The 23,526-nt window shown below is 44.6% G+C and overlaps 1 protein-coding gene across 1 annotated transcript; it reads right to left on the reverse strand.

The window, feature by feature from the left end:
* Positions 1-7,493: 7,493 nt before the first annotated feature.
* morn4 (MORN repeat containing 4) lies at positions 7,494-22,488 on the reverse strand. The gene is made up of 5 exons (XM_078565093.1): positions 22,357-22,488; positions 16,726-16,800; positions 14,281-14,395; positions 12,109-12,218; positions 7,494-8,011 (listed from the first exon to the last, which is right to left on the reverse strand). The coding sequence occupies exons 2-5, from the start codon at positions 16,790-16,792 to the stop codon at positions 7,863-7,865; spliced, it is 441 nt and encodes a 146-aa protein (XP_078421219.1). The 5' UTR covers positions 16,793-16,800; positions 22,357-22,488; the 3' UTR covers positions 7,494-7,862.
* Positions 22,489-23,526: the final 1,038 nt, after the last annotated feature.

Below are 23,526 nucleotides of genomic sequence, written 5' to 3' on the forward strand. Positions count from 1 at the left end.
GTACTCGAAGTGTAATCTAACCAAGGTACTTTAAAATTTAACATAACTTCCCTGCTTTTCAATTCTATTTTAAAAAGACAGTGCGCCCACCACAAACTGTACAGCACACCATGGTCCCATCTGTGATTCTACACCTGGAAAATTCCTAATCTCAACCGTGCTGTCAGGGCAACTCAGCAACACCTGGCTTTCTCTCCACTTAACACTTTTCAGAAACAAAATCCCGGACCTCCGGAACATGACACACCTAGTTTTACACCCAACACAAAGAGGCCATTCAGCACATTACACCTGCACCCGCTATCTCAAAGAACAAGCCACTTTGTGATTGCCCTACCCTTTTCCCACATACCCTTTTTACTTTATAAACCATTTTTCTTCCACAGATTCTGCATCAAAAACCTTTTCTAGTGAAGCATTTTATGGCCTAACGACCCTTCACAAAATAAATTCTCTTAATCTCTCCCTTTCTTTGTTTAGTAGTAATCTTTAAAGCTTCTGTCTTTCAGTTACCAGTTCCCAAAAGTGTAGATGGTTTTTTTTCTCGATTTTCTTCATCAAAACTTTCAAACAGGTCAGTAGGAAAAGCAAAACTTTAGAGGGAGAGAACTGCTGTATTCTTAAAACTATCTCCAGTCTTCTGGGCTTTCCTGAAGGTTCTCCAGTTAACAGTTTCTGCTCAAGGGTGTTCTCCACAATTCAGAAGTAGTTGATCAGAATGCTGTCCGTGATAAATCATAACTTTTTTATATTTAAAAAAACAAAGTTCCATTGCTAAAACTTTTGACCCACAAAATGTTCCAGCACAGAAATAGGTCTTCAGCTCATCAGGTCAGAACTGGTGTAATCGGTTGAGTTTGTACTAGTCTTTGACATGGACGGTGGAGTTGTGGTCACACTTTTGGAGCAAACTCCAAAACTGAAATGCCAAGGTTTTTTGTCATCAGTTCACGTAGGGGGCCCCTGAATGTTTGTGTTTAATATTGCAAAAGTTAATTCTGGAAGATTTCAGTCAGTGTTGAGGCATGTGACCCTGAACATGACTTCATTGTTACTGTCTATAGGTAGTAGGTTTTATGTTTTATTGTTGCTGAGTTTAGTATTTGTCCTGCTTTTCCTTTTGAAGGATTAATGGGTTTGGGAGTACAGCTTGTTTGTAATAGTGTAATAGATATCGAGGCTGCCCTTGAGGTTTAAGCACCTTAAATGGAGAGAAACTGCAGAGAAAAAGGACGGGGGCATTATGTCCCTGACCTTCTAGCTCACATGTCAGTGCTACAATGTGTCCAGTTCCCTTTTCAGGATTAAGTTCACGCTACACTCACTTGGCACATGTCCTGCAGTCTCTCATTTGCCAAGGATGTGGGAAATGGTAGTGTCACTGTTCACTGGCACTCAAAGTGAGGGTTCAGACATGTTGAATGGACAGTGTAGAGGGAGCTTTACTCTGTATCTAGCCCCGTGCTGTACTGTCCTGGGAGTGTTTGATGGGGACAGCGCAGAGGAAACTATAATTGTATCTTAACCCAAACTGTACCAGGCCTAGGAGTGCTCGATACTGACACAAGGTATCTCGCTCTCCTTCTCTGTTCAAGTGTAAATTATCAATTTAATCAAAAAGAAGTGATTTTGTTAAACCATATTTATAATTGATCATCTTCACCTTTTTAATTAGTAATAATGTGGAATGTTTTAAAATATCACAAACAAAATGCAAAATAAATATTTCATTTTGTTTAAAATGTTGTATTTTATCACTATTTTCTCCCCTCACTCCAGTGTTGATAGGTCCACAACCAATATTGACTCTCTGATACCCTGTGTTCAGGTGTTAACAGTAACAACTTGTATTTATATAGCACCTTTAACATAGTACAACATCCCAAAGTGCTTCACAGGAGCGTTAAACAAAATTCAACACAGAGCCACCTAAGGAGATATTAGGACGGAAGACCAAAAGCTATGTCAAAGAGGTAGGTTTAAGGAGTTTTAAAAGAGGAGGGAGTGCTAGAGGGGTTTAGGGAGAGAATTTTAATGTCCATGGTCTAGGCAGATGAAGGCAGGGTGAGCAATGGTGTGGCGGGTCCCAGGAAAAAAACTTGCCCAACTTCACGGTGCACTTTTAAGAAGCAGAAATAAAGATTTGCATTTCTGTAGTGCCTTTCCTGACCTCAGGACGTCAGTAAAAAACAATGAAGTACATTATAACACAATGTATGAAACACAGATAGCTAGTTTGCACACAGCAAGCTCCCAAACAACAAGCTAATAATGACCAGATAATCTATCTATCTGAGTGACATTATTTGAGAGAGAAATATGAGCCAGGACACTGGGGAGAACTCCCTTGCCGTTCTTAGAAATAGTGCCAGGCAGTTTAAGGCTTAATTCAAAAGACAACACCTCTAACAGAGCAGTGCTCTCTGGGTACTACTGCACTGGGTGTGTCAGCTGGATTTTATTCTTAAATCGCTGGAGTGGATCTTGAACCCACAATCTTCTGACTCAGAGGCAAGAGTACTTACTCACTAAGCCACAACTAAAACTACAAGATATCGGGTCAATTTGCTGAACTTGACTGACAACCAGCAACATTTTTCACCTGAGCAGAGTTTAAGGGATGACTTCCTTCATGATTACAAATCATTAGTTACAGAAGCAATTAGAGACTAGGAAAAGAATTGCTTTCCAGATGCTTAGAATGTGAAATTTTCTGCTACACACAACTTCTTGACGCAGAATATAAATTCTTTTGAAAGGGATTACAGTTGCTTGAAACAGGGATACTTGAAGTGTATGAGGAGTGAGTAGACGAGTGGGATTAGATTAGGTGAAAAGACACTGGAACAAACAGATCTATCCTGTTTCTCTGCTGGAATATTCAATGACTCCATTCTTAGAATAGTGTCATTGGGTCTTCACCGGTTTCCCCAAGGATCCACCACAATTACCTGAACAGGAACACAGGGCCTCATCCTAAAGGACAGCACCTCAGACAGTGCAGCACTCCCTCAGAACTACATGGGGAAATCAACCTGGATCAGGTGTCCAAATGCCGGAGTGGGTTTCAAACCCACGACTCCGAGGTCAGAATGCTCTTCAACTGAGCCATCACCAGACTCGCCTGGCGAGGGGAAAAAAATTACAATCGAGAGAGAATAAGCAGTTATAGAGACCACTTTTATTGCATTATTTGGACAAACCAGTTTGTAATCACAATAAATATTTAATTGCACTTGAAAAATAAGACTTGGGGAGAAAAAAGGCAACACATGTAAGAATGTAAAGTTAATACATTTCCATAATAGATTTCAATCTCAGTTAAATATGTGCAAGAAAATCCACCAACTCCTCATGGATACTGAAGGCATGGAAGTAAATAGTCAAGTAATGAGAAAGCACCATGTTTCACTTCAACTTACATTGCGATTAATTTGGAATTTTTGAATAGTATGGTACATAAGCCTTCCTGCCTGTTTCATGCTAGATTAGGATATCTGCGCTAAAACAGGAACTGCAACCATTTAAAAAAATAGCTTAAAAAGAGTCCAGCCCTTCTTGAAGCATAAAAGAAAGCATACTAACGTATTTGCAATGTGCTCCATCCATTACAAATCATGGCAGCAGCACACGAATGACCTCATTAGCAAGTCTTCTGCTCCTGAGATGGTTTTGATGACAATAGAGATTTGGCCAATACTGAGAACTGAGAGGATGGGGTGTAGCCAAATTAGCTGGTAGGATGAGGGGTTGAAGCTGAGGTTTTTGTCACAAATCACTCCTGTTTTCTGCTTCATGCAAAGTATATAACGAGAGAGAGGGAACACACAGGCAAAAGCAAGGGGTAAATAAAGAGAGTTCAGGCTATCGGCCTGGGGTTGGGAGGGGTGGGAGCACTGGATAGTGATAAATAGAGTTATAAACCATCTCAAGCCCGAAAAGGTACTGAGGTCAACTGCAACACCCAACAACTTGGAATGGAGCAAACCTGGGATCTTCCAGCAGAAAGAAATAACACATGTGCAGCAACTGTTACCATCAAAAGGACAGGGCGGGGGGGTTGGTTCACATGAAGCCAGTAAGATTTGGAGCATCATCTGAAGAACAAGATTGTCGTGCAACTACTTTACTGGCTCCATTTTTCCATCACAATAATAAATAGGTCACACGTTTAACATTCACAGGAATTTGCAGGTGAGAAAAGACCAAGTCCATCTAGTTCACCTTCTACCATCCTGATAGTCGCATAATACAATAAAGGAGTTGTTGGTTAATCATAGGAATCAATCTCTATCGATGAGTGCACAACAGACCCAGATATTTGGTGAGGAAAAGCCCCAGTGGTGGAAAGCTTTGGAAACCAGAGGTCTAAAGTCACCTCTCCGCCCTTCCAGCGCCCTCTCCCCATGCAAAGCTACACTTATCACATGCCATATCTCAAATTATTCACATACACTGTCTCAAATTATATCTGTTTGAGAGAGAAATCTCCCCAATTTTGACACATTCACTCCCAGTTTTATGCTTCCCTGTATCATACAGCAAAAAAAAGGCACAAAAACACAGCAGCAGCAGCAAAACAACACTACTTAAAATTAAAAAGCAGACAATTGCTTTGCAAATTTCAGTTCTCTTAAATTCACATTTCCCAGCAGCCTGCTCTGAAGGGAAGAATCTGGTTTGTTTTACAATCATGAGGTGCAGGGCTGCTTTCTGACTTACATCGCACTCACATACCTCGCCACCCATCAAAACAACACAGCAGTTATTATTTGCATAATTAAGGCATTTGACTTTTTTCCTTTCTTAAATCTCCACTGATATTGCCCCAGCTCAGTTCCACCCCCACCCCCACTCCCACTCATTCCTAGGCTGACCACAAGCCTCTCTCCACACTTTAAAGGAGCAGAAATGGGAGCAGTTTGAAATGGGGGTGGTCAGGGTAGCTAGGAGTTCCCTTTATTTCCACTAGACATACGAGAGCATGGATGGAACATGGAAAGTGGGAGAGTGGAAATAAGTTCAGACCCTTACACCCCAAATAGTGCTGTCAACCTGAGGGACTCACAATAAGACGTTGCCAGGGGGTGGGGGTCTTGTCAGCACGCTCATTAATCAGATCACCCCATTGTAAGCGAGGTAGGAGGTAAATTCGGCTTCTACTAGTCCAATCGTGCATCGCCTAGACTAGGACCCCATTCAAATCGACATCCTGTCACGGCTTACTGGTAATTAAGGCATTTTTTTTTAAAATTAATAAAGCAGGTTAGAAATGACCAGTTACATTACTATATACACAATGAAATAAAACATAAGAAATGCACAGCTGAGTCTGCCAATCTCTGAAAGAGAAAGATTGGTTAACGTTTCAGCTGGGGGCTCATCAGAACCAAAGAATACTGAAGGCTTTCTGTCCATTTCACCTTGTTCTTTTTACACCTTTGAAAACACTGAATGGTTCAGCGGTAAACGGCCTGTGCAATTCTGACTAGTTAATACTGTAAGCTTAAACCTGAACTCTTCTGCAAACAGCAATTAATAATGGGTCAAGTGTTAATTTTAAATCTGAGATCGAAAGATTATTTGTTAACCAAAGTTATTAAGTGATATGGGGCAAAGGCATGTGTATGGAGTTGGGTCACCGATCAACCATTATCTCATTGAATGGTGGATAGGCTTGAAGGGCTAAATGGCCTCCTCCTGTTTCTATATTCCAATGGAAATACAACATAGGCTTGTTCAGTAAGCCGGCTGCTTCAAGGCATCGCTCAAACGTTGCGACAGATCGAAAACAAAACAAACCCTCAAGATGACACTGGATGCTGGCGAGACTAAACCTTGCAGGAGCAATAACTCAGCACCAGCAGGCTGTGTCAAACAGACATTTGGTTCTCAGTAATTATACCAGCACTTGGTCAATAAATAACTATGGATGACGCAGAAGACTGAGTCAGGAGACGGAGCAGCAATCAGACCAAGGTGTGGCATTCTTAAGATGGAAATGAGGGGGCAAGTTCTACTGCAGGGAGTGGACGTATGGACAGATGCTGAGAGGAGGGAGGATTATGTCGTATGGAGAGTTGTGTCAAGGCTTCTCATCTTGCTAGAGGTTTCAGAGTGGGGCAGAGAATTAAACAGGGAGAAGACTGGCTGCCCCTGGGTTGTGTTTGGTTAATAGCAACAAAAAAAAACATAGGGCATGGGGCAATAAAGGCACTGCAACCAAGGAAAGCATCATGCACAACAAAGTGTGGTCATTGAACCGATGGTCCCAGAGGAGACCTTACTGAGGAGTACAAGAGACCTATACAATGCTTCTAAGAAATGCCATGGCAGTAGGACAAGAGGGCACAGAATTGGGGACGTGAACAGTAGGTTTAGCGGGCAGAAGCCAGGTAGAATGTGTTTACAATTGTGGCAGGGGGGGAAATCAACATCTGGAATGGATTGGTAGGAAGAGTGAATGAGGCCAGGATATGGGACTTCTTTACGTAACTCCTGGACGCCAGAGCACAGGGGTGCACAGCATGCTTCCCACCAAGCCTGGGGTCTCATGGTTTTACATTTTTTACTGGTTTGTCCCAATTGATATTTGTGGGTCTGGAGATTTGGGAAGGCCTGCTCTTAACGTTGCCCACTGGATAAATCCAAAATCAGAACACCAAAGAGCTGCAAGCGTCACCAACTTAAATAGGTCCAGTGATGGGAAGAGATTTCAACTTTGCCCCGTACGGCATAAAGGCTCCATGGTACAGAACCCACAAAGACAAGTACCAGGACACTGATGCTGTATTGGGAAGATAGTACAGGGTTGGTGTCCCTGAGTGACAGGATAAGCTGGTCCCCATCAGGCAATCATGACATAATCAGTGACTCTAACAGCACAGGAGACAGCCATTCAGCCACTTGTCTCTCTGCAAGAGCTATCCAATTTGTCCCACTCCACACTATTTCCCCATAACCCTGCAAATGCTTTTCCCGCTTCAAGCATTTATACTAGAATTACTATTCCAGTAATAGAAAATTACTATTAAATATGCTTCCACTACCCTCTGTAGAGAATTCCAGATCACAGAAATTTGCTGAGTAAGTAAATTCTACTCATTTCCGCCTCTGGTATTTTTACTAATTGTTCTCTGGTTAGTCACCCTCTTGACTGTAGGAACAGATTTCCTATATTTATGATATTCAAACTCTTCATAATTGAGAACAAATCCAATGGTGCAAAACATCAACAATTAGTTGGAGGCTCAATTTTTGTTTGGTGGGGGATGGGAGAGGTAGTCAGGAGCTTATTGTGTTGTGCTGCAGCATCACAGAAGGTAAATTGGTTGACCAAACCAAGCTGTCAGAAGCCTCTATGTGGCCTCGGGATCCTCCCAGCTGCAGCCCGGGTTGGGAGGCCAGCGAGTCAGAGAGGAGATTTGAAGTACTCAGGGACACCTTGAGAGAACATTTTCCTTGAGTCAATCCCCCCCCTCCAACAACCCCACCAAATCACCCCCTGCCTCCTCACCCATCCCACCCACCCCCCCACTGACCTACAGCCAATACTGTCCATATGCAGGGGCGGATGGCAGTGGCTGGAAGCCAACTCTTCCCCCTACCATCGACACCCAGGCTTCCCAAGAACTGCAGCTCTGGATTGGGATCTCAGCAGATGGAGCCTATGTGTCTCCCATTCCAAGCTGTGCTGGGCTGCCCCCCCCATACTGTTATACTGACTGGGAAAGAAATGGAAGAGAGACCACATTTGGAATTCACAATTTGGAATTCAACAGCTCTGAACGCAAAGACAGCCTTTCCACGTTTTCCCACACAAATAGGACGAGCTGTTAAATTGATTTACACACAAGGAACGATTACAGGGAGAGACCCCGTGCGCTTTTTGCGCTTGCCTGCGCTCTCTGGATCACAGCTTGACACTTCTCCCGTTTAGACAGCCTGTTGTTCTCGAAGATGCCCTCATTTCTCGGGTGCCCACATGAGCCATCGGGAAACATTAACAGCCCTGAGTGGAAGACAGACAAAGTTACTTAAGCTCAGAGATGCAGACGCAAGTTTTAACAAGTGGTTAAAACCCTGTGACTTAGCAACCTAGGAACAGAAGGCCATTCAGCCATTCAAGCCTGGTCCACCATTCAATGAGATCATGATTGATCTGTATCCTATCCCACCTGCCTAGGCTCCATCCATATCCCTTAATACCCTTGGCTAGCCGAAAAAAACCATCGATCTCAGATTTAAATGATTAATTGAGCTAGCACCTACTGCATTTTGTGGGAGACAGTTCCACACATCTACCATCTTTTGCATGAAGAAGAGTTTCTTAACTTCTTTCCTGAATTGCTTGATTGATTTTAAAGGTCAGGTTTCCTTATTATACATTCTACCAGCAAAGAACACAAGTCTTTCATTGCTTCTTGAGCAAGGATCATCCCACCCATTGGGCACTGGCCTAAAGGGTTATTAGAAAATAGTTGGGAGGTATCCCAACCCACACAGACAGTCTCATTCCCTCCACAGTTCACCCCTGGCTGAGCGCTGAGGGTGGTTGGACAATCCAAACTAAATTACGGGTACTTTGTACCCACTATATTTTTACAAAAAAAGCTCCAACAACTCATTGACACCAACACCCATCTAGGATCCTCCACCCCTGCCTGTCCCTCTGTCCCCACCCCATCTTCCAATCCCAGCCCCGGCCGTGTATTCACTATACCCCATGACCTTCCCCTCTCTGATGCTGAACGTTCAGTGCTCAGCAAAGGACTTAGTTTCATACCCTTACGCCCTCATCTCAATGAATTTCGGGCTCGGCACGATGCTGAACTCTTCTTCCGCCGTCTTTGTCTCCGTGCTCACTTCTTTGGGCAGGCGTCCTCTCCCCGTTCAACAGATCCTTTTACCCACCTCCAATATTCTCCCTCCACCTGGACCCCTCCCTCTGGATTCTTACCTTCTCTTGATCTTTTCATTGAGAACTGTTGGCGTGACATTAGTCGTCTCAATTTCTCTGCTCCTCTCACCCATTCTAATCTGTCTCTCTCTGAACTTACTGCACTCCGTTCTCTCAGGTCCAACCCCAACATTGTCATCAAACCCGCTGACAAGGGTGGTGCAGTTGTTGTCTGGCGCACTGACCTCTACCTCGCGGAAGCTGAGCGTCAACTCGCAGACACTTCCTCCTACCTCTCCCTGGACCATGAACCCACCACTGAACATCAAGCCATTGTTTCCAGGACTGTCACTGACCTCATATCCTCTGGAGATCTTCCTCCCACCAGCGTCCCAACCTCGGACGGCCCGCTTCTACCTCCTACCCAAAATCCACAAACAGAACTGTCCCGGCAGACCGATCGTGTCAGCCTGTTCCTGCCCCACGGAACTCATTTCTCATTATCTTGACTCCCTTCTCTCTCTCCTTGTCCAGTCCCTTCCCACCTACATCCGTGATTCCTCTGACACCTTACGTCACATCAACAATTTCCAGTTCCCTGGCCCCAACTGCTTCCTCTTCACCATGGACGTCCAATCCCTCTACACCTCCATCCCCCACCAGCTTCTTTCCTTGAACAGAGTCCCGAACAATCCCCATCCACCACTACTCTCCTCCGTCTGGCTGAACTTGTTCTCACACTGAACAATTTCTCCTTTAACTCCTCTCACTTCCTCCAAATAAAAGGTGTGGCTATGGGTACCCTCATGGGCCCCAGCTATGCCTGTCTCTTTATGGGGTGTGAGGAACATTCCTTGTTCCAGTCCTACTCCGGCCCCCTCCCACAACTCTTTCTCCGGTACATCGATGATTACTTCGGTGCTGCTTCATGCTCTCGTCGGGACCTGGAAAAATTTATTAATTTTGCTTCCAATCTCCACCCCTCCATCATTTTCACATGGTCCATCTCTGACACTTCCCTTCCCTTCCTTGACCTCTGTCTCAATTTCTGGTGATAGACTGTCCACCAATATCCCTTATAAGCCTACTGACTCCCACAGCTACCTGGACTACAGCTCCTCACACGCCGCTTCCTGTAAGGACTCCATCCCATTCTCTCAGTTCCTTCGCCTCCGTTGCATCTGTTCTGATGATGCTACCTTCAAAAACAGTTCCTCTGACGTGTCCTCCTTCTTCCTTAACCAAGGTTTTCCACCCACGGTCGTTGACAGGGCCCTCAACCGTGTCCGGCCCATCTCCCGCGCATCTGCCCTTACGCCTTCTCCTCCCTCCCAGAAACATGATAGGGTCCCCCTTGTCCTCACTTATCATCCCACCAGCCTCCGCATTCAAAGGATCATCCTCCACCATTTCCGCCAACTCCAGCATGATGCCACCACCAAACACATCTTCCCTTCACCCCCCCGGCGGCATTCCATAGGGATCGTTCCCTCTGGGACACCCTGGTCCACTCCTCCATCACCCCCTTCTCCTCAACCCCCACCTATGGCACCTCCCCATGCCCACGCAGAAGATGCAACACCTGCCCCTTCACTTCCTCTCTCCTCACCGTCCAAGGGCCCAAACACTCCTTTCAAGTGAAGCAGCATTTCACTTGCATTTCCCCTAACTTAGTCTACTGCATTCGTTGTTCCCAATGCGGTCTCCTCTACATTGGAGAGACCAAACATAAACTGGGTGATCGCTTTGCAGAACACCTGCGGTCTGTCCGCAAGAAAGACCCAAACCTCCCTGTCGCTTGCCATTTTAACACTCCACCCTGCTCTCTTGCCCACATGTCTGTCCTTGGCTTGCTGCATTGTTCCAGTGAAGCCCAACGCAAACTGGAGGAACAGCACCTCATCTTCCGACTAGGCACCTTACAGCCTTCCGGACTGAATATTGAATTCAACAACTTTAGATCTTGAACTCCCTCCTCCATCGGCACCCCCTTCCCGTTTCTTCCCCCTCCCTTTTGTTTTTTCAAATAACTTATATAGATTTTTCTTTTCCCACCTATTTCCATTATTTTTAAATCTATACCTGTAATGCCCTGTCAGTCTTTCCACCCCACCCCCACTAGAGCTGTACCTTGAGTGTCCTGCCATCCATTCTTAATTAGCACATCCTCTTAGATAATATCACCACCTTTAACACGTCTTTGTTCCTTTGTCTTTGACATCTTTTGATTATCTGCTCCTATCACTGCTTGCTTGTCCCTACAACCACACCGCCCCGCCCCTCAGCTTCTCTCTCTCCCCCCCCCCCACCACCTTAAACCAGCTTATATTTCACCCCTCTCCTAATTTTACTCAGTTCTGTTGAAGGGTCATGAGGACTCGAAACGTCAACTCTTTTCTTCTCCGCCGATGCTGCCAGACCTGCTGAGTTTTTCCAGGTAATTCTGTTTTTGTTTTGCATTCATTTAAATGTCCAGCCTCTCACTTCTTTCCCATCACAACCCTGACGCTCTACCATCCCACCAAGGATAAGTCCAAAGTCTCTACTATACCACAATTGCTGCGTTCATTAGCGATATCAACAAGTCAAGATACTCTGGATTGAATTTTCTGAGAAAATCACAACTCTTCAGCCATGACGCACTGACAATCCCTGATTATCCCATGCACTTGTTTTACATATTCATTCTCAGCCTCCGGCAGAAATGGCCCAGCGTTCCCAACCATGGTGCAAAATGTTCGGATCACGGGAATAAATAAGTTCGGATGGAAATGGACTAAACTGGACTGGATTGGGTTAGACTGAGCTGAGCTAGGATGGGCTGTGTCACGTTAAGATAAGCTAGCCTGAATTGACCCTTCTTAGGCTGGGCCCGGTTAGACTGAGCACAAAAGCAAAATACTGCAGATTCTGGAAATCTGAAACAAAAGCAGAGAATGCTAGAAATATTTAGCAAGTCAGGCAGCGTCGTCGGTGGAAAGAGAATCAGAGTTAACGTTCCTGGTTCAATGACCCTTCATCACCGCAAGGCCATCAACCTGAAACGTTAACTCCATTTCCCTCCACAGATGTTGCCTGACCTGCTGAGTATTTCCAGCATTTTCTGTTTTTACTCCCCGCTGGATTGAGTTGGATGGATTTGAGATTGCCTCTTACCGAAAGCTTTTTTCAACATGCTCCAGAGATTAATTGAGTAGATCACTCCTTACCATATCCTTCCACACGTCCATTTTTGAACTCTCCTTCAAACTTCATCCCATCACATCGAGTGAAGACGCCAACTCCTTGGAACTTGCCCTGTACAAACTCCCCCTCATATCTGATGACAGAAACCACATCAGTGAGTTTTAGTATGCTAAGATACATTGCCCTTTCTTAAGCTGTCCATGGTCAAGTTAGCTTTGCTTCAGCTTACCATAGTCCAACAACCAGGTGGTGTTACCTCATCCAGCCCCGAATCCCATCATGCTTAGAATTACATAGAAGTTACAGCACAGAAATGGGTCATTCAGGTCAACTGGTCTATGCCGGTGTTTATGCTCCACATGAACTTCTTCCCACCCTACTTCATCTCACCCTGTCAATATAATCGTTCTATTCCTGTCCCACTCATGTACTTAACTAGCTTGCCCTTAAATGAATCTATGTTATGCTATTTGCCTCAACCACTCCATGTAGTAGCAAGTTCCACATTCTCACCACTCTGGGCAAAAAAGTTTCTCCTGAGTTCCCTATTGGATTTATTGTAATGATATTTATAATGTCTTGGGATGGTTTGCTGCATTAAAGGTGCTATACAATTGCAAGTTGTTACTTATGAGCCCTAATTTGAGACTCCCACAAGTGGAAACATCTTCTCTACCTCTACTCTACCAAGCCCCTTCACAATCTTAAAGATCTCTATTCAGTCACCCCTCAGTCTTCTCTGCCTGGTACAAATACAACGTTTATTCCAGTCAGCAGTGACACACTTACCAGATTGGGCTTTAGTTTTTCCTTAAAAAGGACTGTGTACCTCCCTACTGCATGAACCCTGCCACCGCATCAATACCCCCTGGCAGCTCAGCTGGTAAAGGTAGCGTGTAACTGGGCTTTACAAACCACAATGTCCCAGCTTGATTTCCAGAATGTGCTGCTTCTAATGATCTCATCCAATATGGAAAAAGAGGCACTATGAATTACCACAAGTAACCCCTGGGCAAAAAGCACTCAAGATCAGGCCCTGATCAACCTTGAGTGAAGGTTCAGGCATGTAGATGCGAGATGACCACAGATACAGGATTGGACACAGCTGTGAGGCCCCATGCTGCAGAATAGCATGTCAATAGTCACACGTGAAGCGTGTCCAGTTGCCAATATACCAAAGAAAAATCCATGCAGTCTTTTGGATGATGTTAAACTAAGGACCTGTCTGCCCTCTTGGGTGGATGTAAAAGACATTATTGGAAGAAGAGCAGGGGAGATCTCCTAGCTATCCTGGCCAACCAACATCTTTAAAAAGTGGATGGTCTGGACATAAGCTCATTGCAGCTTGTGGGAGCTTGCTGTGCACAAATTAGCTGCCAGGTTTCCTACAAGAGTTTCTACGTCCAGGGTGGCTATGAAGTACTTTGGAACATCTGAAGGTAATGAAAGGCACTATATAAATGTAAGTCTTCCTTGATACCACTGGAAGGTAACTGGTGCAAAGACTGTGTTTTGGTGAAGCCCAACAGATAGGCTCACTGTTTAAACTGGACTATAGAGTGCAGCAACACCTTCTGGCAAGAAGGGGAATAACAATGCAGGCACAGACAACAACTACCATAGCTGTTAGATAGACTGCCCATTGCAGACATATGAGAGAGAACTAACTTTGAACGCCACAGGGAGGCGTATCTTAAGCTGATATTAGTTGGTTCTCAACAGTTTCCGTGCAAGTCGTCACTGATTATATATGATTATAAAAATATGCACAGTTTTTAATCCATCTATCATGTCATATGGCTCTGTCTGCTCTCTCACATGCATATAAAAGGTCCCATGCCCACTATCTTGAATAGTTGTAGAGGAGTTCCCCCCAGTGTCCCGGCCAACATTTATCCTTCAACCAACAGCTAAGAAACAGATGATCTGGTCATTATCACTTTGCAGTTTGTGGAATCTTGCTGTGCACAAATTGGCTTCCACCTTTCGTATATTACAACAATTATCATCAAAAAGTACTTCATTGGCTGGAATGTGCTTTGGGATGTCCTGAGGTTGTGAAAGGCGGCGTATAAATGAAAGCTAATTCTTTTGTTTGAGATTTACTGGCAGAGTCAGGAAGTGGACAGCCTTTTCTGCCTGGACTGTAGTGCCTGTAGTACAGGGACGTGATCTGCGTCTGGACTCTGGCTTACCTCGAGCCGTCAGAGAAGACCAGCATCCCGCGGCCACTGAACAGGCCATTCTCAAACTGGCCAACGTAGCTGCTGCCGTCCGCGAACCTCAGCTGCCCAATCCCATGCCGGCGACCTGGTGCAGTGGAAGGGTAAAAGGTCACAGCTTGAATGATGTCACAGAGCATTACAGTTCCATTGACAGTAGCCTGGCAACTCACTGGGTAAATGGCCGTGTGAAAACCTGGAACTCACCAGCTTCGATCTCTAGGTTCGTGCTAATCTTAAATGGAGTAGCATTTGAGAAGTGCTACAAATTGGCCTCAGTGCCAGAAGCTGGGTATTCTATGGCAAGTGGTTCACCTTCTGACTCCCAAAAGTCTTTCTGTCCATCTACAAATCACAATTCAGGAGTGTGAATGAATACTCTCCACTTGCTTGGATGGGTGCAGTTGCAAGAGCCCTCAAGAAGCTTGACAGCGATCAGGAAAAGGCAGCCCACTTGATTGGCACCCCATCCACTACCTTAAACAACCATTCCCTCCACCACCAATGCACAGTGGCAGCAGTGTGTATCATGCACAAGATGTGGTGCAGCAACACGCCAAGCCTCCTTCGACAGCACCATCCAAACCCGTGACCTCTACCACCTACAAGATTCCTATCCAGTTAATCAAGCTGAAATGACCCTGTGCTCGGCTAAGTCATGTTTTAGCGCAGATGGACTCCCGATGTCCGCTATTCAGCTCTGCGCTGACCCACTTGGCTGGAGTATTGGAGGGTGGTGTTAGTACCCAAGGCAACTTATACACAGATATGGGAGTTCTCAGGAAAGGAGTTGGGGTCAGGGGATGGAATGGTCAGCAAAGATAGTTAATGTCAGCAGCCTGAACACAAGGTCCTAGGAAACATGCCCCCTGCCCCTCCATGTGCCCTGCACACTCACGTTAGTACTTGCTGGAGGCAGTAGTCCACCATATGGGTCCCAATCACTGTACAGGATGGGAAAAGAGGAATTTAAGCAAATATATTTCAATTTTGTGCTTTGCCATGCAAGTCCCATTTATCCATCACCCCTGTGCTCGTTGGCATGCAGTGGCTTCTGGTCAAACAGCACCTCAAGTTTAAAATTATCCCTACCTTGAAATCTCTCCTTGGCCTCACCCCTATCTCCATAACCCCATCTGGTCCAACCCTCCAAAATCTCTGCTCTCCTCCAATTCTGACCTCTCGCACAACCCTGATTTTCATTGCTGCACCATTGGCGGCCATGTCTTCAGTTGCCTAGGCCGTAAGCTCTGGAATTTCCTCAAACCTCTCTTCTCCATTAAGACCATCCTTAAAACCTACCTCTTTGATCAAGCTTTTGGTCATGTGTCCCAGTATTGAATGTGGCTGGGTATCAAATTTTATTTAATAATGCTCCGTTGAAGCACCTCGTGGCATTTTACTACGTTCTAGGTGCTATATAAATGCAAGTGGCTGTAGTTATACCCAAATTCACCATCTCAGATTGCTCCCACCACTGACTAGACAAAGAATCCTTTACCCAGGCGTTATCAAAACTCTTTCTCTATTAACGGCTTTGGTACAGTAGGTGACGGTTAGAGTAGCACCACTCAGGAGGGTGTCACAGATCAAGTTGACTGGTGTGGAAGCTTCACTTCACCGTTCATTGCAGATTACACAACTAGGTCACAATTCTCATCTAACACATCCTACATGTCAATTGTGGTTCAGTGGGTAGCACCTTTACCTCTGAGTCAGAAAACTACGCCAGACATTTGAGCACAAAATCTAAGCTGATGCTCCAATGCAGCACTGAAGGAGCTTTGCACTTTCACATGAGGTGTTAAACTGAGGTTCCATCCGCCCTCTCAGGAGCTATTTCGAAGAGCAGGGGAGTCATCCCTGGCGTTCTGACCAATATTTACCCTTCAAAACAATATCAGTGAAACAGATTATCTGGTCATTTATCTCACTGCTGCTTATGGGAGTCTCCTATGTGCAAATTGGCTATGTTTCTGACATTGCAACAGTTAACACAATGATACTTTGAAAAATACTTAATTGTTTTGTGGTGTCCTAAAAGACGCGATATAAATACAAGTCAGCATCTTATACATGGCCACGCCCGGCCTTACTACTGTAATTTCCTCTAGTCCTACCTGCCAACCCATGACCTTGGGTCATTTGACTCTGGCTCCCTGTTCATCTGCCACCTCACCCCGACCCCCTCCAACCTTTGGCTGTCTCACCTCACCACATTCTCTGGATTCACCCACTCCTTTCACCCCCATGAATTGTCTCAGGTCATTTACTGGATTAAAAAGGTGTTGTATAAATGTGCGCCGACATCACTGGGACCCCAATAAAGACCAGGAAGTTATCCAGAGAGACAGGATAAATGGCCTCAGTCACGCTTTGCAGGCCACACAACAGCAGACTGTACAGAGAATGACTTACCTTCCTTCCACTCCCCATGATACTCCTCACCACTCGAGTAGGTGAAGGTTCCTTTGATCAGCGTCATGTTCCAATCTAATGAAAAACAATAGTCATTCCTGTGAGTAACTGGGCTAAAGTTCCACATTCAACTCATGGTCTGCATTACTCTCATCCTGGTCAGTGGTAGGGGTCTAAAACAAGCTGGCCTCAGTGATCCTGGATCAGGAGTAGAAAATTAAAACAAAAAAATCTTTCCCACTCCTGACGACCAAGCAATATTGGGAAAATAAATTCACTGGCAAAGTCAGGACTTGAGATGGTACTGTTATAACTTCAGGGCAGAGTATATCGTGATGGTGGAGTCACATATAGACCCTGAGGTCTATGATGAAGATGGTAAGAAGGATGTTAAGTTTCTCCATCTCTATATCTGTAACCTCCTCCAGTCTAAACCTTCTGAAATCTCTGCGCTCCTTCAGCCTTGGCTTCTTGCACATCCCCAACTTGTTTTGTCCTCCATTAGCAGCAGTGCCTTCAGTTGCCTTTAGATTTCCCTCCCTTAAATATCTCCGCATCTCTCTCTCTTCCTTGAAGATGCTGCTTAAAACCCAACCTCTTTAACCAAGGTTTTGGACACCTGTTGACTGATTCTACTCCAGTGAAACAGATTGGGATATTTTATTATGTTAAAGGTGCTACATAAATGCAAGTTGCTGTAGTGAGCCAGTGGTGTTTTTGCGATTATCTGACAGCTTCATGACGCCAATGTTCTTTATTTCCCGATTTCTTTTTAAACCAAATGCAAATTGTCGAACTGTCACCGTGGATCTCAACTCAATCTCTGGATTACTCAGCCAGTAATATAACCTTTACTCGTTAACTGTTAACCTGCAGCTAGCTGCAGGCAGGAAATGGAGTCAGATATGTAAGCTGGTTTAAAAAGAAAAAAAACACTCAAAATAAAAGATGCAACTCAAAGCCAGGAAGAACCAGGTTCTGTTCCCAGGCCCCTCTCCCCAGTCCAGCCACTGACCCCGAGCCTTGCTCCCCAGCCCAGCTACTCTACCCCAGGGACCAATACCAAACTAGTTTCATCAACTGCTAAATCTGTATTGCACCTAGTGTGCTCACACTTAAATAAAAAATAAATCTACTGCCCCTGCATTGGGGAACTGGGGGGAGGGGTGGGGGTGCAGGTGAGGGAAAGAGTACACAAGGCTCCTGCACATCCAGTTTATACCCCCATCCCAGAGGGCAGGATTAAATTTGACAGTGTTTCCCCCAACTAATACTGCAAGGAACCAAAACTTTCAGGAGAGAAAAAAGACGGAACAACAACTTGCATTTATAGAACAACTTTAAACACAGTAAAATTTCCCAAGGCACTTCACAGAAGCATTATTGACCAGAATTTGGCACAGAGCCATAAAAGGACATATTAAGAGGTGGGTGTTAAGGAACTATTTAACAGGGGCGAGGAGAGAGAGAGATCCACGCGCACAGGTTTAGGAAGGCAATTTCAGATTTGCAGGCCTTCAATGGGGTAGTATATAGATTAATTGCATTTAAGAATCAAGATATGCTTTATGATCCCACCATTCAGTCGGTATTATTAGATATTACGGACCCATGGGGTTAAATGCAATAAATTCAAACATTGCAGTTCCACCTGTTTGTCACCTGAGGGAGCTCCATTATCCACAAAGTTCAGCTAAGGTGCTTAGAAAAGTTATATTCATACAGCACTTTAACATATCCTCAGGACATTCTAAAGTGCTAAACCACACACCCAAGTGTGCAGTTCATTGCATGACCTGTAAAATCAAAGAAAACAGCCAGATATCATCTCATTTTCTGTCGTCAGTTCTGTAATAATGGATAAGACCTTTTCTTGAACCCTGATATACCGCAGTGGGGATCTTGGTTTTCGAAGTGCGACTTCCTCAGCTGGTGTTTACATTCAGTATCAGCAATGCGAGGGGTCTGATAATAGTCTCAATTCAGGATGGTGTGTGACTTGGAAGGGGAACTTGCAGGTGATGGCGTTCCCATGCCTCTGCTGCCCTTGTCCTGAAGGGGTGAGGTCAGGGCCTTGGGAGGGGCTACAGTGCATTCTGTATGTGAGCTGCACTGTCGACATAAAGGACACAATAGCATTAGAAGTAGTTCAGAAAAGGTTCACTCCACTGATTCCTGCGATGGGGAGGGGGGGTATCTTAAGAGGAAAGCTTGGACAGGCTGGACCTGTATCCAGGAGAATGAGAGGTGATCCTATTGAAACATTTAAGATCCTGAGGAGGCTTAACAGGGTGGGTGCTGAGAGGATGGTTCTCCTTATGGAGAGAGATTAGAACAGGGGGACATAGTTTAAAAATAAGGAGTCTCCCATTTAAGATAGAGATGAGAATTTTTTCTCCCAGAGGGTTGTGAATCCGTGGAACTTTCTTCCCCAGAGAGCGGCGGAGGCCGGGTCATTGGATATTTTTAAAGCAGCGGTACATAGATTCTTGACTAATTAGGAGTCAAAGGGTATAGGGGGTATGAGGGAAAGTGGAGTGAAGGCCACAATCAGATCAGGCATGATCTTACTGAATGGTGGAGCAGGCTCGAGGGGCTGAATGGCCTACTGCTCTTAATTCGTATGTTCATATGACATAATATGGTGGCTGTGGAGGGACGAATATTTACAGAAAACGGGTTCTGGTGCAGGGAATGAGATGTATAACCCCTTTTACATGAAGCATTATGGAATGATACAGCACAGAAGTAGGTCTGTGCCAGCCCTTTGAACGAACTATCAAATTAGTCCCACCATCCCGTCCTTTCCATCATAGCAGCGCAATTTTTTTCCCTTCCAATAAACTGATCCAATTCCTATTTTTAAGTTATTATTGCACCAGCCAACCACCAATTTATGCCAACTGAATGAATAGGTAACTCAAAAATTCCGATATGGAACCCAGAGGCCATGAAGTACACAGAGTACTTAAAGGAATGGTATCATAGTGGTAATGTTACTGAATTAGCAATCTGGAAACCTGGACTAATAATCCAGGGACCAATCCAATCACAGCAGCTGGGAAACTGAATCAACTATAATTCCAGAATAACTAGCTTGTCCCAGTAATGGTGACCACGAAACTACCAGATTGTTGTAAAAATCCATCTGATTCCCTAATGTCCTTTAGGGAAGGAAATCTGCTAACCTTGTGCGACCTATTTATTTCCGAGATATCCATGCTCCTCAAATTCCAGCCTCGAGTATCTCCAATTTTACTCACTCCACCATTGGCGGTCACCTCTTCAGTTGTCAAGGCCCTAACCTTTTGGAATTCCCTCCCTAAATCTCTCCTCTCTATCTGACTTTTTTTCTTTAATATATGTCAAGACACAACTTAAAATTTCTCTCTTTACCCATGCTTTTGGTCACCTGCCCTAGTCTCTCCTTATGTGGCTCAATATCATATTTTGTTTTATAATGCCTCTGTGTTGCATTTTTGGAATACTTATATAAAAGTGCTACATAAATAAAAACAGGTTATTGTTGTTGTTATTGTTATATGCCACAGCAATGTGGTGGACTCTTATATAAAAACAAAAAACTACTGCGGATGCTGGAAATCCTTTCTTCTCCGCCGATGCTGCCAGACCCGCTGAGTTTTTCCAGGTAATTCTGTTTTTGTTGTGGTGGACTCTTAACTGCTTTCCGAAATGGCCAAGCAAGCCACTCAGTTGTACTTGAGAAGGCAGCTCACCACCACCTTCTCAGAGGGAATTAAAGATGGGCTGTAAACGTTGGCCTTGCCAGTGGCACTCACATTCTCACAGTCAAACTCCACATAACAGCTAGAGAAAGAACCTACATTGCTATAGCACCTTTCATAACCTTAGGATAACCAAGTGTTTCACAACTAATGAAATGTAGTCACTGTTGTAATGTAGGAATCATGCAGCTAATTTGCACGCAGCAAACTCCCATGAACAGCAATGTGATAATGCCTACATCATCTGTTTTAGGCCTTGGTTGAGGAATAAATATTAACCAAGGACACCAGGAAGGACTCCCTGCTCTTCTTCAAAATATCATGAAATCTTTTACACACACTTCAGCGGGCAGGTTGGGTCTCAATTTTAATGTCACATCTGAAAGACGTCACCTCTACCAGCAGCACTCCCTCTGTACTGCACTGGAAATGTGGCCCTGGATTATGTGCTCAAGTCTCTGGAGCGACAACCTTCTGCCTCTGAGGTGAGTGCCACGTACTGAGCATTTGCTGGCACCTCAGTGTACAACACAAGAAGATCTCCATCCCTGATCTATGCTGAGTTAATCAATCTGAAATAGGGGGAATTGACCACAGCATCCCTGGGCTAGAATGAGCAGGGGGTGCATAAATCAGCTGCAGCCAAGCGATTCCACTCCTAATTGTTGGCTCTGCTGGAACGTTAAATACTTGAGTCCTCATTTTTAAAAATGTATCTCATTCACAGGATGTGGGCTTAGCTGGCTAGGCCAGCATTTATTGCCCATCCATAGTTGCCCTTGAGGTGGTGGTGGTGAGCTGCCTCCTTGAACAGCTGCAGTCCATGTGGTGTAGGTACACCCACAGTGCTGTTAGGGAGGGAGTTCCAGGATTTTGATCCAACAACAGTGAAGGAACAGCGATATATTTCCAAGTCAGCATGCTGAGTGACTTGGAGGGGAACTTCCAGGTGGTGGTGTTCCCATCTATCTGCTGCCCTTGACCTTCTGGATGGTAGTGGTTGTGGGTTTGGAAGGTGCTATCGAAGGAGCCTTGGTGAATTCCTGCAATGCGTCTTGTAGATGGTACACACTGCTGCTACTCTGCGCCGGTAGCAGAAGGAGTGAATGTTTGTGGGTGTGTTGCCAATCAAGTGAGCTGCTTTGTCCTGGACGGTGTCAAGCTTCTTGAGTGTTGTGGGAGCTGCACTCATGCAGGCGAGTGGGGAGTATTCCATCACACTCTGACTTGTGCCTTGTAGATGGTGGACAGGCTTTGGGAGTCAGGAGGTGAGTTATTCATCGCATGATTCCTAGCCTCTGACCTGTTCTTGTAGCCATAGTTTTTATATGGCTAGTCCAGTTCAGTTTCTGGTGAATGGTAACGCCCAGGATGTTGATAGTGGGGGATTCAGTGATGGTATTGCCATTGAACATCAAGGGACAGTGGCTGGATTCTCTCTTGTTGGAGATGGTCATTGCCTGGCACTTGAGTGGCGCAAGTGTTACTTACCACTTGTCAGCCCAAGCCTGGATATTGTCCAGGCCTTGCTGCATTTGGACATGAACATGCACACACAGATACAGGAACATGATCAGGCTTAACTGTGATGGGCTACACAGCCAAATATCCAACAGACATTCGTTAACCTTATGCATCAAGAATGGGCAAATAGTACCCCTCAGAACAGCAAGAACCTAGTGTGTAGAAAAAATGCATGCACAAATAAATGAATCAATTTTGAGATAAGGCTTGGCAATATAATGGACAGGTGGACAAACCCTTGAATGGAGCTCCCCATGGAGAATTCAAATTCAGGAGAATAAGAATGCAAAAAAAAACACATATTAATGCTGAAAATGCATAAATTGTGCCTTTTAAGTTTCGTTTAAAGGCGCCTACTCACCTTGCAGTGCTAAGCAGCCTGTGGATCATGCAACAGGGAGCCAGGTTTCCATTGATGAATATTCAGCTCCCAGGCCCTGCCTGAGTCAGACATGTCCTCCTAACAGGGAGCGCACCCCTCAACAACGCGCGCTCTCATTGGCTCCCTCCCCGTCCACTGGCTCCGTTACCCTTAGCAACCACCTTGGATACCGCAAGCTGCCATTTTTGTGAGGGGCAGCAGTCACCTATTTATTTATTTTAAAGAATATTTATCGATAGAAGTAAGCAGGAAAATTATGCTCACTGAAGTTATTTTCCTTTGTATAATTTTCTGACGAAAAGATGAAGGTTACAGCTGATTTTTTTTTTGGAAATTGCTAACCGAGAAAACGTCCATCTTTGTGCGTGGCAGAATTCAATGGGGCTGTAAGTTTTCTGTTTTGATTTATTATTGATTGTTTTGATCGGTAAAGCGAATTTATTGAACTGTTCAGCTGGACTTTATAAACAGATCTGCCCTGTATAAATAGTTTAAAGTGAGATTAACTCCTTTTGCCTTTGGTTTAAATGAAAAGTATTAAAATTAATACCTGCAGCCCACCAACACAATAACAACTTGCATTTGTGTAGCACCTTTAACATGATAAAACGTCCCAATGAGCTTCACAGGAGCGATTTGACACAAGGCACACATGAAGACATACAGCAGATCACCCTGGATAGGTTTAGAGTGTCTTAATAAAGGAAAGATGCAGAAAGGTTTGGGGAATTCCAGAGATAGGGCTGAGGCAGCCTCGAGCCACACACCATTGCTATCCATAGAATTACAAATAGTTTCACAGCACAGAACAGACCATTTGACCTGGGCAAGTATTTATTCTCCACAAGAGCTTTCTCCTATCCACTACCCCATTGACATATCCCTGTACTTTTCTCTCTCGTGTGGTTATCTATTAAATATCTTAAATACATCCACGCTATGCACCTCAACTACTCAATGTGGCAGTAAGGTCTACATTTTAACCACTCTGGGTACAAAAATATTTATATTGAATTCCCTACTGGATTTATTAGGAACCATTTACAACCTCTAGTTTTGCTCCCAACATCTTCTCTACATTCGCCTTATCGAACACCTTTATGGTTTCAAAGACCTTTTTTCAAGTCATTCCTCAGTCTTCACTTTTCT

The sequence above is a fragment of the Cetorhinus maximus genome, chromosome 20 (assembly GCF_964194155.1).
Source record: "Cetorhinus maximus chromosome 20, sCetMax3.hap1.1, whole genome shotgun sequence".
In the NCBI taxonomy this organism is placed as follows: Eukaryota; Metazoa; Chordata; class Chondrichthyes; order Lamniformes; family Cetorhinidae; genus Cetorhinus; species Cetorhinus maximus.

What these genes read in the sequence shown, in the direction of transcription:
- morn4 (XM_078565093.1), bottom strand. Translation starts at nt 16,792, where the DNA reads ATGACGCTGATCAAAGGAACCTTCACCTACTCGAGTGGTGAGGAGTAT. An exon ending in GTCTTCTCTGACGGCTCGAG is followed by an intron (nt 12,219 to 14,280) that starts GTAAGCCAGAGT and finishes TTCTGTCATCAG; the next exon opens with ATATGAGGGGGAGTTTGTAC. An exon ending in TGGACGTGTGGAAGGATATG is followed by an intron (nt 8,012 to 12,108) that starts GTAAGGAGTGAT and finishes TCTTCCACTCAG; the next exon opens with GGCTGTTAATGTTTCCCGAT.